General features: G+C 37.5%; 1 protein-coding gene across 2 annotated transcripts in view; it reads right to left on the minus strand.

Annotated features, from left to right (window-relative positions):
* The window catches only part of USO1 (USO1 vesicle transport factor), a 92633-nt gene that overhangs the window by 61304 nt on the left and 15973 nt on the right, over positions 1–15356 (minus strand). For both annotated transcript variants that reach the window (XM_029234848.1, XM_029234847.1), the window contains exons 2-3: positions 3338–3424; positions 3196–3260 (exon numbers count right to left, since the gene is read on the minus strand). In XM_029234848.1, the coding sequence (XP_029090681.1) occupies positions 3196–3260; positions 3338–3424 (152 nt within the window). The remainder of the gene's footprint in view (positions 1–3195; positions 3261–3337; positions 3425–15356) is intronic.

Genomic DNA, 15356 nt, shown 5'->3' on the forward strand with positions numbered 1-15356 from the left:
CAATCAATGAAGTTAAGAAAACACTCACAGAACATTTTGAGAACAGAAGATAACAGATAAGTATTGGAAGCAAATGGAAAGGGAATTTAGCACAAGAGAAGGAATGAAACACAAGAAGGCTCAGAGAAGTTTGGCTTTGTTTGTTGCCTAAGGGTCATAATAAAACACCCATCAGCCTCTAACGTGATCAATTATTAGTTCACACATTCACCAGGCTATATGGTATACCTTATTTCTAAACATGGTGCCTGGCACATAGTAAATGTGCTATAAATGTTTTAAAAAATATATTTCTTAACCTTTATATCAAGAGTATCTACACATTTATTTTCTACTGTGCACTAAAAATGACAATAAGGGCCACTTTACATAGAGGTAGATTCTGTTTTCCATATCAAGATGTTAGTCGTTTCATTACCAACTTTATAAGACTCAGTGAGAAAATGTATACATAAAGACACATGAAATAAAAAAAAGAAAAATTATATGTATGTATAATAATCACACTGAAGTTTTTTTGACCTAAGGCCCATTTTCTCATAACTTGGAATATTGTTTAAAGCAGGTAACTAACTTGGGTTATTTTATTAGTTTTCTACTGATGCTGTAATAAATTACCACAAACTTAGTGGCTTATATAATACAAATATAGTACCTTACTGTTCTGGAAGTCAGAGGTCTGAAATGGGTCTCACTGGACTAAAATCAAGGTCTCAGCAGAGCTGCCTTCCTTTCTGATGGCTTTAAGGGGAGAATCCATTTTCCTTGCCTTTTCCAGTTCTAGAGGTCTCCTTTCATCTTTAAAGCCAGCAAAGACAGGTTGAGATCTTCTCATTTCACCTCATCCTGACCTCCTCTTCTGCATTCCTCTTCTAGTTTTAAGAAGCCTCAGGATTATACTGGGCCCACTTGGATAACCCAACATAATCTCCCCTATCTCAAAATCCATAACCTAATCATATCTTCAAAGTCCCTTTGCCATCTAAGGTAACATTCATAGGTTGTGCTGATAGAATATAAATATCTTTGGGGGAACCATTACTCTGCCTACTGCAGTTGCCCACTCTGGTGTTAATAAAACAGACAGTCCTGACATATCCAGTGGATTTATTCAAACACATTAGAATTAGTTGGATATGAAAGGTAGCCAATGTGGGTCACATTGAGGAGGATAGAAAAGGTTCTAATTGGTATGAACAAGCAGCTGGGCATTGCTGAAATATAATTAAAAAAGGGGTTATGAGGTTAGACAAGCAGCATCTTGATCTTTAAAAAGCTTATATGCTTTGCTTTGTTCGAGGAACTTGGACTTCACACTGCACGGAGCTGTGAAATACATTAAATAGGTGAGTGACAGAAGATTTACATTTCAGACAGAAATGTAAATGAAATGAAATTCTTGAAATGAATGGAAGGACAAAGAGATCAGAGGCAAAGAATACAGTTTGAGGTGGTGGTGTTTGTTTTTTTTTTTTAATTAATTAATTTATTTATTTTTGGCTGTGTTGGGTCTTCGTTTCTGTGCAATGGATTGCTCTAGTCGCTGGAAGCAGGGGCCACTCTTCATCGCGGTGCACGGGCCTCTCACTATCGTGGCCTCTCTTGTTGCGGAGCACAGGCACAAGACGCGCAGGCTCAGTAGTTGTGCCTCACGGGCCCAGTTGCTCCGCGGCATGTGGGATCTTCCCAGACCAGGGCTTGAACCCGTGTCCCCTGCACTGGCAGGCGGATTCTTAACCACTGTGCCACCAGGGAAGCCCGTGGTGGTTTTAAAATATGTCAAAAACCCCTCTTTGATACAGCTCCTTTCAAAAGGTGGACCCTAATTCTCCTCTTTTTAAGTGTAGGCTGTATTTATTTACTTGCTTCTAATAAAATAAAATGTGATGGGATTGATGATATGTGACTTCTGAGACTAAGTCCTACAAGGCATTGTGGCTTTGTTCTCTCTCTAGGATCACCTGCTCTGGGAGAAGCCAGTTCCCATATCATGAGGATGCTCAAGCAGCCCTACAGAGAGAGCAACAAGGTGAGGTACTGAGGCCTCTTGCCAACAGCAGTGTTAGTGAGCCATCTTGGAATCAGATACTCCAGCCCCAGTAAGGCCTTCAGATGACTGTACTCCTGGCTGACATCTTGCATGCAACCTCATGAGAGACCCTGAGCCAGACCACCTAGCTAAGCCACTTCTGCATTCCTGATCCACAGAAACTGTGACATTAATATTTGTTATTTTGAGCCAGTAAGTTTTGAGGTAATATGTTATGCAGCAATAGATAACTAATACAGCGGCTATGAAAATGGCTTAAGTGATTAATATTGAGAGCCAGAACTAAGACCAACAATGGAAATCAAGAAAATTCACGGATTCCAGCTTCTTTTTTGTCTGGATGGGCATAATGCGTAAAGGAGAGGGATAAGTTCAGCACAAATCCTCCAGTTTCCTGTTTTAATGGAAAGGTGCTAACTGGGATGAACTTGGGTCAAAAGGCAGTTGAAGTGGATTGGGTGGGTAGGGGGGATGTGTGGAATAGGAGTAGGACAACTAGAGACAAATTAACTTTTGAACATTTATAATTTAAGATACCTCGGAGAGCTCTTGATATGGTAGAGAAGTCTGTTGAACAGCTAAAGCTTTAGGATATATTTATTAACTAGGGGTAAGATTTGAAAGTTATTCATGTACAGTTGTTAATTAAAACCAAAGAGGCAGATACTCTCTTAAAGAGAAATTGAAAGAGCAAAAACTACGCTGAGTGGTTTTTCCCTTAAGACATCATTCTATTAGTACAGTTTATTTCTCTCCCCCCAAAAACAAAGTCTGGATAATTGATATACCATAATATTCATATTATATTATAGAACAGTACATTATAGTATATCTGAATGAAAATCAACACATTCATTTGGTCAATTCAAACTCCAAATTTTAAGCCTTTAATTAGCAGTAACTTCATTATATTTTTATATAATGGAAAACTTTCAACCCCTGAAGGTTGAGATTATGTCTGTCCTAACGCTTAATTAGCACAGTGGTTTGCACCTAGTATCCAATAACTGTTTATTGAAATGACAACTGAAAGTAAAAACTTAATAGCCTTAACATGTCAATCATTTCTGGAATAGTGACTCTAAAACAAATTAATTAAAATTTCAAGAAAAATTAGGGAGAAAAATCATTAAGTAGAGACATACCGATCTGTTTGTAAAACATGGATAAGATGTTCCATAGCTTGAATACCCACTTCCAAGCGATATTTCTGCACAAAAGAAAAATGTTATTTAAGTAACTAATATCCAACTTAATAAACCTAATAACTGATAAAGTGTTACAGACCTTAGATAATGATTTGAGAGCACGCACTGCATTTCTTCGATCATCCAGTAAAGTAGATGAAGCTACTCTATCACAAAGCTTTTGAATCTGTCAGGAAAAAATGAAATAGCATTAATAGAATAAAAAGAACAAAAAAGAAACATGAAATTTTCCCCCAAATTTATACATTTGGAAAAAAAAAATCAATAAATGGGATGTCATGCAAATAGTCTTTTCACAAATCGAAATAACTAGGTAGTATTATAATCTTGTTACAGAGATCAAATAGATTTTTCACAGAGACTTGAGAAATGGAAGTGGTGGAAGAGAAGTCAAATAAAGTAAGTCATATAAATTGAGGAATTAGGAGAAATTAGTAGAACCAGAGCTTTCTAAACATATCTATTACAGCTGTTTGAACCAAGAGGGTTGCATAATCCATTAGGGTTACGGTATATGATGAGAAGTTAATAAAAAAAAATTAAAATAACGATTGTTTACATCATAACTTCACCCTAACGTTTCCACTATATATTTGAACGAGAAAAGTCAGAACTGTTTATCAAAAATTTAAAGTGTGCCTCAAAATTTAGAAGGGTGAAATGTTCCAAGCTTTTAATAAATTTGCAGGAATTAAAACTTGAACTGAACTTTAAAATAAACCTTGGAGCATTATTTACAATAGGAAAAAATTGGAAATAACTGTCCATCAAGAGAAGAAAAACTAAATAAATTGTGGTACATTCTTCAGTTGAATACTATGCAGCTACTCAAAAAAATTAACTCTACTGACATGAAAATACTGTGATTTAATAAATAGTGGGGAAAAAAGAGCAAGTGGTAAAACTATATGTAAATTGTGAGTCCACTGTAGTAAAAGTACCAAACTGTATGTGTATGTAAAATTGCATTAAAAAATAATTTGGAAACTTAAAACTAGAGAAAATCCTCGTGACTTTAAAGTAGGCAAAGTTTTCTCAGACACATACTAAGAGTATAATTGATAAAAGAAAAACATGGTAGTTTGGACTTCATCACTCCTGTTCTTCAAAAGACAGTGTTAAGAGAATGAAAAGACAAGCCACAGAATAGATGAAAATACTTGGAAAACATCTGATAAAGAACGGTTTTTAAAACCACTATACTCAGGTCCTTTACAGCTCTAACAGTTTGTTACAATTTTATTATTATTTATTCCTTAATGACAGTTCTTAGTAAGATTCTATAAATATGAGTTTGGCATAGCACAAACTTTTGCATCCTATGTATTGAAATTAATGGCTTAAATACATATAGTGTTTTCCAAATTATGTTCTATAGACTTCCAGTGTCCCAGAAGATATCAACAGACTTCCTATGATCACAGAACCAGTGGGAAACACAAGGTTATACAAAATTAAATATGTTGGGCTTCCCTGGTGGCGCAGTGGTTAAGAATCCACCTGCCAATGCAGGGGACGAAGGTTCGAGCACTGGTCTGGGAAGATCCCACATGCCGCCGAGCAACTAAGCTCGTGTGCCACAACTACTGAAGCCCGCGCACCTAGAGCCCATGCTCCGCCACAAGAGAAGCCACTGCAATGAGAAGCCCGCGCACTGCAGCGAAGAGTAGCCCCCACAAGCCAGCACGCACCGACGAAGACCCATCGCAGCCAAAAATAAATAAATAAATTTATTTTTAAAAAAAATTAAATATGTTTCTGCACTGCAGGATTTCTAGAAGTCTTTACTATGCTGATTTGAATTTCTTCATACTGCAAATGCAGTATGTCAACCGAGCTTAGCTTTACATTTTGATTTAATTCATTCATTCTACCTACTCACATTCTGAAATTATTCCTACCTTAAATTGTATTTACTTCATAGTAATTATATTGACTTTCCAAAACGAAAATAATAAAGTTTTCGCTTTATTAAATAACTGGTTGATAGTTTTTCTACAATTTTTTTTTTACCATGAAAAAAACTACATAAATATCTCCTGAGAAGAGATAAATCTCAGAACTCTCAGCTTAAAAGAATTTCTCAAGCCAAAAACAGTTTTCCTGAGTATAAGTATAATTTCTTCTACTTGGGTCTTGTACATCATTTTTTTTTAATTTTTGAATTTTATTTTTTTATACAGCAGGCTCTTATTACTCAACAATTTTATACACATCAGTGTATACATGTCAATCGCAATCGCCCAATTCAGCACACCACCATCACCATCACCATCCCCCCCCGCGGCTTTCCCCCCTTGGTGTCCATACGTTTGTTCTCCACACCTGTGTCTCAACATCTGCCCTGCAAACCGGTTCATCTGTACCATTTTTCTAGGTTCCACATACATGCGTTAATAGACGATATTTGTTTTTCTCTTTCTGACTTACTTCACTCTGTATGACAGTCTCTAGATCCATCCATGTCTCAACAAATGACCCAATTTCGTTCCTTTTTATGGCTGAGTAATATTCCGCTGTATATATGAATCACAACTTCTTTATCCATTCATCTGCGAACGGGCATTTAGGTTGCTTCCATGACCTGGCTATTGTAAACAGTGCTGCAGTGAACATTGGGGTGCATGTGTCTTTTTGAATTATGGTTCTCTGAGTATATGCCCAGTAGTGGGATTGCTGGATCACATGGTAATTTTATTTTTAGTTTTTTAAGGAACCACCACACTGCTCTCCATAGTGGCTGTATCAATTTACATTCCCACCAACAGTGCAAGAGGGTTCCCTTTCCTCCACACCCTCTTCAGCATTTATTGTTTACAGATTTTCTGATGATGCCCATTCTAACTGGTGTGAGGTGATACGTCATTGTAGTTTTGATTTGCATTTCTCTAATAATTAGTGATGTTGAGCAGCTTTTCATGTGCTTCTTGGCCATCGGTATGTCTTCTTTGGAGAAGGTCTATTTAGGTCTTCTGCCCATTTTTGGATAGGGCTGTTTGTTTCTTTAATATTGAGCTCCATGAGCTGTTTATATATTTTGGAGATTAATCCTTTGTCCGTTGATTCGTTTGCAAATATTTTCTCCCATTCTGAGGGTTGTCTTTTCGTCTTGTTTACAGTTTCGTTTGCTGTGCAAAAGCTTTGAAGTTTCATTAGGTCCCATTTATTTTTGTTTTTATTTCCATTACGCTAGGAGGTGGATCAAAAAAGATCTTGCTGTGATTTATGTCAAAGACTGTTCTTCCTATGTTTTTCTCTAAGAGTTTTATAGTGTCCAGTCTTACACTTAGGTCTCGAATCCAATTTGAGTTTATTTTTGTGTATGGTGTTAGGGAGTGTTCTAATTTCATTCTTTTAAATGTAGCTGTCCAGTTTTCCCAGAACCACTTATTGAAGAGGCTGTCTTTTCTCCATTGTATATCCTTGCCTCCTTTGTCATAGATTAGTTGACCATAGGTGCATGGGTTTATCTCTGGGCTTTCTATCCTGTTCCATTTATCTATATTTCTGTTTTTGTGCCAGTACCATATTGTCTTGATTACTGTAGCTTTGTAGTACAGTCTGAAGTCAGGGAGCCTGATTCCTCCAGCTCCATTTTTTTCCCTCAAGACTGCTTTGGCCATTCGAAGTCTTTTGTGTCTCCATACAAATCTTAAGATATTTTGTTCTAGTTCCGTAAAAAATGCCATTGGTAATTTGATAGGGATTGCATTGAATCTGTAGATTGCTTTGGGTAGTATAGTCATTTTCACAATATTGATTCTTCCAATCCAAGAATATGGTGTATCTCTTGGTATCATCTTTAATTTCTTTCATCAGTGTCTTACAGTTTTCTGCATACAGGTCTTTTGTCTCCCTAGGTAGGTTTATTCCTAGGTATTTTATTCTTTTTGTTGCAGTGGTAAATGGTAGTGTTTCCTAATTTGTCTTTCAGATTTTTCATCATTAGTGTATAGGAATGCAAGAGATTTCTGTGCACTAATTTTGTATCCTGCAAATTTACCAAATTCATTGATTAGCTCTAGTAGTTTTCTGGTGGCATTTTGAGGATTCTCTATGTATAGTATCATGTCATCTGCAAACAGTGACAGTTTTACTTCTTTCCCAATTTGTATTCCTTTTGTTTCTTTTTCTTCTCTGATTGCAGTGGCTAAGACTTTGAACTATGTTGAATAATAGTGGTGAGAGGGGACATCCTTGTCTTTTTCCTGATGTTAGAGGAAATGCTTTCCGATTTTCACCAATGAGGGCTTCCCTGGTGGCGCAGTGGTTGAGAGTCCGCCTGCTGATGCAGGGGACACAGGTTCGTGCCCCGGTACAGGAAGATCCCAGATGCCGCGGAGTGGCTGGGCCTGTGAGCCATGGCCGCTGAGCGTGCGCGTCCTGAGCCTGTGCTCTGCAACGGGAGAGGCCCCAACAGTGAGAGGCCCGCGTACCGCAAAAAAAAAAAAAAAAAAAAAATTTCACCACTGAGAATGATGTTTGCTGTGTGTTTGTCATATATGGCCTTTATTATGTTGAGGTGTGTTCCCTCTGTGCCCACTTTCTGTAGAGTTTTTATCAAAAATCGGTTTTGAATTTTGTTGAAAGCTTTCTCTGCATGTATTGAGATGATCATATGGTTTTTATTCTTCAATCTATTAATATGGTGTATCACATTGATTGATTTGCGCATACTGAAGAATCTTTGCATCCCTGGGACAAATCCCACTTGATCATGGTGTATGATCCTTTTAACCTGTTGTTGGATTCTGTTTGCTAGTATTTTCTTGAGGATTTTTGCATCTATATTCACCAGCGATATTGGTACCTAATTTTCTTTTTTTGTAGTATCTTTGTCTGGTTTTGGTATCAGGGTGGTGGTGGCCTCATAGAATGAGTTTGGGAGTGTTCCTTCATCTCCAATTTTTTGGAAGAGTTTGAAAAGGATGGGTGTTAGCTCTTCTCTACATGTTTGATAGAATTCACCTCTGAAGCCATCTGGTCCTGGACTTTTGTTTCTTGGAAGATTTTTAATCACAGTTTCAATTTCATTAATTGTGATTGTTCTGTTCATATTTTCTGTTTCTTCATGGTTCAGGTTGGAAGGTTATACCATTCTAAGAATTTGTCCATTTCTTCCAGGTTGTCCATTTTATTGGCATAGAGTTGCTTGTAGTAGTCTCTTAGGATGCTTTGTATTTCTGCGGTCTGTTGTAACTTCTCCTTTTTCAATTCTAATTTTCTTGATTTGAGTCCTCTCTTTCTCTTGATGAGTCTGGCTAATGGTTTATCAATTTTGTTTATCTTCTCAAAGAACCAGCTTTTAGTTTTATTGATCTTTGCTACTGTTTTCTGTTTCTATTTCATTTATTTCTGCTCTGATCTTGATGGTTTCTTTCCTTCTGCTAACTTTGGGTTTTCTTTGTTCTTCTTTGTCTAGTTCCTTTAGGTGTAAGGTTAGATGGTTTATTTGAGATTTTTCTTGTTCCTTAAGGTAGGCTTGTATAGCTATAAACTTCCCTCTTAGAACTGCTTTTGCTGAATCCCATTGGTTTTGGATTGTCATGTTTTCATTGTCATTTGTCTCTAGGTATTTTTTCATTTCCTCTTTGATTTCTTCAGTGATCTCTTGGTTATTTAGTAACATATTGTTTAGCCTCCATGTATTTGTGTTATTTACATTTTTTTCCCTGTAATTCATTTCTAATTTCATAGCATTGTGGTCAGAAAAGATGCCTGATATGATTTCAGTTTTCTTAAATTTACTGAGGCTTGATTTTTGATCCAAGATGTGATCTATCCTGAAGAATATTCTGTGTGCCCTTGAGAAGAAAGTGTAATCTGCTGTTTTTGGATGGAATGTCCTATAAATATTCATTAAATCTATCTGGTCTATTGTGTCATTCAAAGCTTCTGTTTCCTTATTTGTTTTCATTTTGGATGATCTGTGCATTAGTGTAAGTGAGGTGTTAAAGTCCCCAGAATTATTGTGTTACTGTCGATTTCCTCTTTTAGAGCTGTTAGCAGTTGCCTTAGGTGTTGACGTGCTCCTATGTTGGGTGCATATATATTTATAATTGTTATATCTTCTTCTTGGATTGTTCCCTTGATCATTATGTAGTGTCCTTCCTTGTCTCTTGTAACATTCTTTATTTTAAAGTCTATTTTATCTGATATTAGTATTGCTACTCCAGCTTTCTTTTGATTTCCATTGGCATGGAATATCTTTTTCCATCCCCTCACTTTCAGTCTGTATGTGTCCCTAGGTCTGAAGTGGGTCTCTTGTAGACAGCACATAGATGGGTTTTGTTTTTGTATCCATTCAGCAAGCCTGTGTCTTTTGTTTGGAGCAATTAACCCTCTCTCGTTTAAGGTAATCATCGATATATATGTTCCTATGACCATTTTCTTAATTGTTTTGTGTTCGTTTTTGTAGGACCTTTTCTTCTCTTGTGTTTCCCACTTAGAGAAGTTCCTTTAGCATTTGTTGTAGAGCTGGTTTGGTGGTGCTGAATTACCTTAGCTTTTGCTTGTCTGTAAAGATTTTGATTTCTCCATTGAATCTAAATGAGACCCTTGCCAGGTAGAGTAATCTTGGTTGTAGGTGCTTCCCTTTCATCACTTTAAGAATATCAGCTGGGCTTCCTTGGTGGCGCAGTGGTTGAGAGTCCACCTGCCGATGCAGGGGACACAGGTTCGTGCCCTGGTCCGGGAAGATCCCGCATGCCGCGGAGCAGCTGGGCCCGTGAGCCATGGCCGCTATGCCTGCGCGTCCAGAGCCTGTGCTCTGCAACGGAAGAGGCCACAACAGTGAGAGGCCCGCGTACAACAACAACAACAACAACAAAAGAATATCATGCCACTCCCTTTTCCCTTGTAGAGTTTTTGCTGAGAAATCAGCTGTTAACTTTATGGGAGTTCCCTTGTATGTTGTCATTTTTCCCTTGCTGCTTTCAATAATTTTTCTTTGTCTTTAATTTTTGCCAATTCGATTACTATGTGTCTCGGTGTGTTTCTCCTTGGGTTTATCGTGTATGGGACTCTCTGCACTTCTTGGACTTGGGTGACTATTTCCTTTCCCATGTTAAGGAAGTTTTCACATATAATCTCTTCAAATATTTTCTCGGGTCCTTTCTCTCTCTCTTCTCCTTCTGGGGCCCCTATAATGTGAATGTTGTTGTGTTTAATGTTGTCCCAGAGGTCTCTTAGGCTGTCTTCATTTCTTGTCATTCTTTTTTCTTTATTCTGTTCCGCAGCAGTGAATTCCACATTCTGTCTTCCAGGTCACTTATCCATTCTTCTGCCTCAGTTATTCTGCTATTGATTCCTTCTAGTGTATTTTTGATTTCAGTTACTGTATTGTCCATCTCTGTTTGTTTGTTTTTTAAGTCTTCTTGGTGTTTGTTCTTTAATTCTTCTAGGTCTTTGTTAAACATTTCTTGCATTTTCTTGATCTTTGCCTCCATTCTTTTTCCGAGGTCCTGGATCATCTTCACTATCATTATTCTGAATTCTTTTTCTGGAAGGTTGCCTATCTCCACTTCATTTAGTTGTTTTACTGGGATTTTATCTTGTTCCTTCATTTGGTAGATAGCCCTCTAACTTTTCATTTTGTCTATCTTTCTGTGAACGTGGTTTTTGTTCCACAGGCTGCAGGATTGTAGTTTTTCTTGCTTCTCAGGTCTTGTACATCTTTTGATAATTTTTTTTTTTTAGGTAGTTTAGAGGTACCTAAAAACTGGGAAGGCATTTCCTGCTTTTTCCTAGCCCTAAACCTCAAGCACTGGTTCTAAATCTGAGATTCCCATCTTGCTTAGAGTACTTCGTCCCAGTACTCTGTAATGCTTGAATTTTAGTATCAGCCCCATCTTTGGTTGGTGTACAGACAGACTTGTGTCAGAATACGAACTTCCATGTCTAAAAGCTCTTTAATCATTATCTGTTGAAGGTGGCTATTTAATCTGGGGGAGATACTTAGCTTTAGGAATATTGAAGGGAGATGATCATAATCCTAGAGTTTGGGGGTTTGCTTTGTTTTCACTTTCAATCTTTTATTTTGTGTTCTAACATGCTAACATTTAAGCCTTGTTAATTTTTTTGTGGTGGGGGGGCCGCACTGTGTGGCATTGTGGGATCTCATTTCCTGGACCAGGGATCAAACCCACGCCCCCTGCATTGGAAGCATGGAGTCTTAACCACTGGACCACCAGGGAAGTCCCGAGCCTTGTTAATTTTTTTAAAATGCTTTAAGATATACACAAAGGTAATAATTTCAGCATCATGAAGATAAATATTCAATATAAGTTAAAATAGCAATGATGTTATTTTTCATCTATCAGTCTCACAAAAATTAAAATAATACTACCATATATTAATACTATATGATTCCATTTTTATAACTCAGAAAACCAAGCAAAACTAATCTAAGCTATCAGAAGTAAGGATGGTGGTTGTTCATGGGGGTGGGCAGTGAGTGGAAGCACAAAAGGGACTTCTAGGGTGCTGGTAATGTCCTGTTCCTTGATCTGGGTGCTGGATACATAGGTGTGTTCAGGTTATGAGGCTTATGTATATGACATGTGTACTTTTCTATATCTTCAATAAAATGATTTTAAAAACAGAACTATACAGGATAGAGAAAGACATAGATTAATGAACTGGCTTATATTCTATCAGATGGAAAGTAACCTAAAAAAGTGTCAATTTGGCAAAAACTATTACAACTTAAAATGTTCATACCCTTTCCACCAGGCATTCTTATTTCTAGGAACTTATCCTTTAAAAACATGCCCACAGGGGGCTTCCCTGGTGGTGCAGTGGTTAAGAATCTGCCTGCCAATGCAGGGGACACGGTTCAAGCCCTGGTCCATGAAGATTCCCACATGCCCAGAACAACTAAGCCCGTGAGCCACAACTACTGAGCCCATGCACCACAACTACTGAAGCCTGTGCGCCTAGAGCCTATGTCCTGCAACAAGAGAAGCCACTGCAATGAGAAGTCCGCGCACCGCAACGAAGAGTGGCCCCCACTTGCTGCAACTAGAGAAAGTCTGCACGCAGGAACGAAGACCCAATGCAGGCAAAAACAAGGAAAACAAAATGCCCACAAATACACAATGTTATATACTAGAATGTTCTTTGTAGCAATATTTTCAACAGCTAAAAAATAAATCTAGCTTCCATCACATAAGGATATAATAAATAAGAAGTCTGTAACACTGATGAGGTCCCTTACCAAACCATGCTGGCACCCTGATCTCAGACCTCCAGACTCCAGAACTGTGAGCAATTAAATTTATGGTGTTTATTGGGGAAAAAAAGAAAGGGCGGATGGAATCTAAACGTTCATCCACCAATCAGAAAACAGTTAACTAACATATAGTACACATACACTATGCAATTAATCAAATGAGTAAAGCAGATCCATATGCACTGACATGAAAGGATGTCCAAGATACATTAAGTGAAAAAAGAAAACAGTTAATAGTATATTTAGCATGAGCTCATTTTGGTTTAAAACTATACCATTAATAAACTATGTGAATACTATAAAATTCTTAGAGGAAAACATAGGCAGACACTGTCTGACATAAATTGCAGCAAGATCTTTTTTGATCCACCTCCTAGAGCAATGAAAATAAAAATAAACAATGAAAATATGAAAATAAACTAATTAAACTTAAATGCTTCTGCACAGCAAAGGAAACCTTAAACAGAATGAAAAGACAACCTACAGAATGGAAGAAAATATTTACAAACAGAGCAACTGACAAGAAATTAATCTTTAAAATATACAAACAGCTCATACAGCTTAATGGCAAACAAAACAAAACAATCCCAAATCACAAAATAGGCAGAAGATCTAAACAGACGTTTCTCCAAAGAAGACATCGAGATGCCCAAAAAGCACATGAAAAGCTGAATATCACTAATTACTAGAGAAATGCAAATCAAAACTACAATGAGGTATCACCTGACACCAGTCAGAATGGCCATCATCAAAAAATCTACAAACAATAAATGCTGGAGAGAGTGTGGAGAAAAGGGAAACCTCCTACACTGTTGGTGGGAATGTAAATTGGTCCAACCATTATGGAGTACAGTATGGAAGTTCCTTAAAAAACTAAAAATAGGGCTTCCCTGGTGGCGCAGTGGTTGAGAGTCTGCCTGCCGATGCAGGGGACACGGGTTCGTGCCCTGGTCCGGGAAGATCCCACATGCCGCGGGGCGGCTGGGCCCGTGAGCCATGGCCACTGAGCCTGCGCGTCCGGAGCCTGTGCTCCACAACGGGAGAGGCCACAACAGTGAGAGGCCACCATACAGAAAACAAACAAACAAACAAACAAAAATCTAAAAATAGAGCTACCATATGACTCAGCAATCCCACTCCTGGGCATATATCCAGAGAAAACCATAATTTGAAAAGATACATGCACCCCAGTGTTCACTACAGCACTATTTACAATAGCCAAGACATGGAAGCAACCTACATGTCCATCAACAGAGGAATGGATAAAGAAGATGTGGTATATATATATATATATATATATATATATAATGGAATATTATTCGGCCATAAAAAAGAATGAAATAATGTCATTTGCAGCAACATGGATGGACCTAGAGATTGTCATACTGAGTGAAGTAAGTCAGACAGAGAAAGACAAATATCATATGATATTGCTTATATGTGCAATTTAAAAAAATGATACAAATGAACTTGTTTACAAAACAGAAATAAAGTCGCAGATGTAGAAAACAAACTTATGGTTACCAGGGGGCGGGAAAGAAGGGAAAGGGAAAAATTGGGAGATTGGGATTGACATATACACACTACTATATATAAAATAAATAACAAGGACCTACTGTATAGCACAGGGAACTCTTCTCAATGCTCTGTAATGACCTATATGGGAAAAGAATCTAAAAAGAGTGGATATACGTATATGTATAACTGATTAACTCTGCTGTACAGCAGAAACTAATGCAACATTTTAAATCAACTATACTCTAATAAAAAATTTAAAAAAGAATTATTAATGTGATTCTACTGCTAGAGTGAAAGTTAGGAACATAGAAATAATTTTTCAAAGGAAAAAAAATACTATGCGAACATGTATAGAAAAAATTAAGACTATGTACCATACTGTCTTTCAGTGGGTTGCTGGAAATGTTCATTTTCTACATTATTTCTGATGTTTGAATTTTGATAATGAACAAGTATTACCTTTATAAGCAGAAAAGAGTAATAATGGAATAAAGTGAACTGGTTTATGTTTTATTGGAATTTCTAGGATATTTTCATGACTGACTGAACTCATCTTTAAAAGATGCTATCTTTACTCTGCTGATCAAAATAATATGAAATCTGCTCTTAACTGATAAAAATAAACTAACATAATAAAAATATCCTCAATGGCTCCCTACTGCCTATGAAGTCCATTTTTTTTTAGACTAGAATGCACAGTCATTACTCAGTCAATAAATACACACTGAGCATGTATGTATTTGTTCTTGTGCTAACCAAAATAAGATATGGTCTCTGGGCACAAAGAGCTTAGACAGGAAGACAGTTGTGTAAATAAACTACACTAACAAATTAAAGTTATATAAGTATATGCTTATAAAGCAGGTGCACAAAAGAAAAAGTAGTGAATTCTATCTGAAAGTGAAACTGCTATGTTTACTTCCCTGCAAAATGCATGTGTTGAAATCCTAACCCCCAGTGTGATGGTATTAGGAGGTAGGGGCCTTTGGAAGGTGATTAGGGCGGGAGGGTGGAGCCCTCATGAATGGGATTAGTGCCCTTATATAAGAGACCCCAAAGAGCTCCTTCATGCCTTCTGCCACATGAAGACACTGGAGAAGATGGCAGTATATGAACCAGGAAGCAGGCCCTCACTAGACAAAGAATCTGCCAGCACCTTGATTTTGGACTTCCCAGCCTCCAGAACTACGAGAAATGCGTTTGTTGCTTAAACCAACAAACCTATTGTATTTTTGTTACAGCAGCCCAGATAAACTAAGACAGATAGTGTTTAAGAATGGTATATTGGGCTTCCCTGGTGGCGCAGTGGTTGAGAGTCCACTTGCCGATGCAGGGGACTCGGGTTCGT

Source organism: Monodon monoceros, unplaced genomic scaffold (genome assembly GCF_005190385.1).
Source record: "Monodon monoceros isolate NGI ecotype Baffin Bay Population unplaced genomic scaffold, NGI_Narwhal_1 Super_Scaffold_20, whole genome shotgun sequence".
In the NCBI taxonomy this organism is placed as follows: domain Eukaryota; kingdom Metazoa; phylum Chordata; class Mammalia; order Artiodactyla; family Monodontidae; genus Monodon; species Monodon monoceros.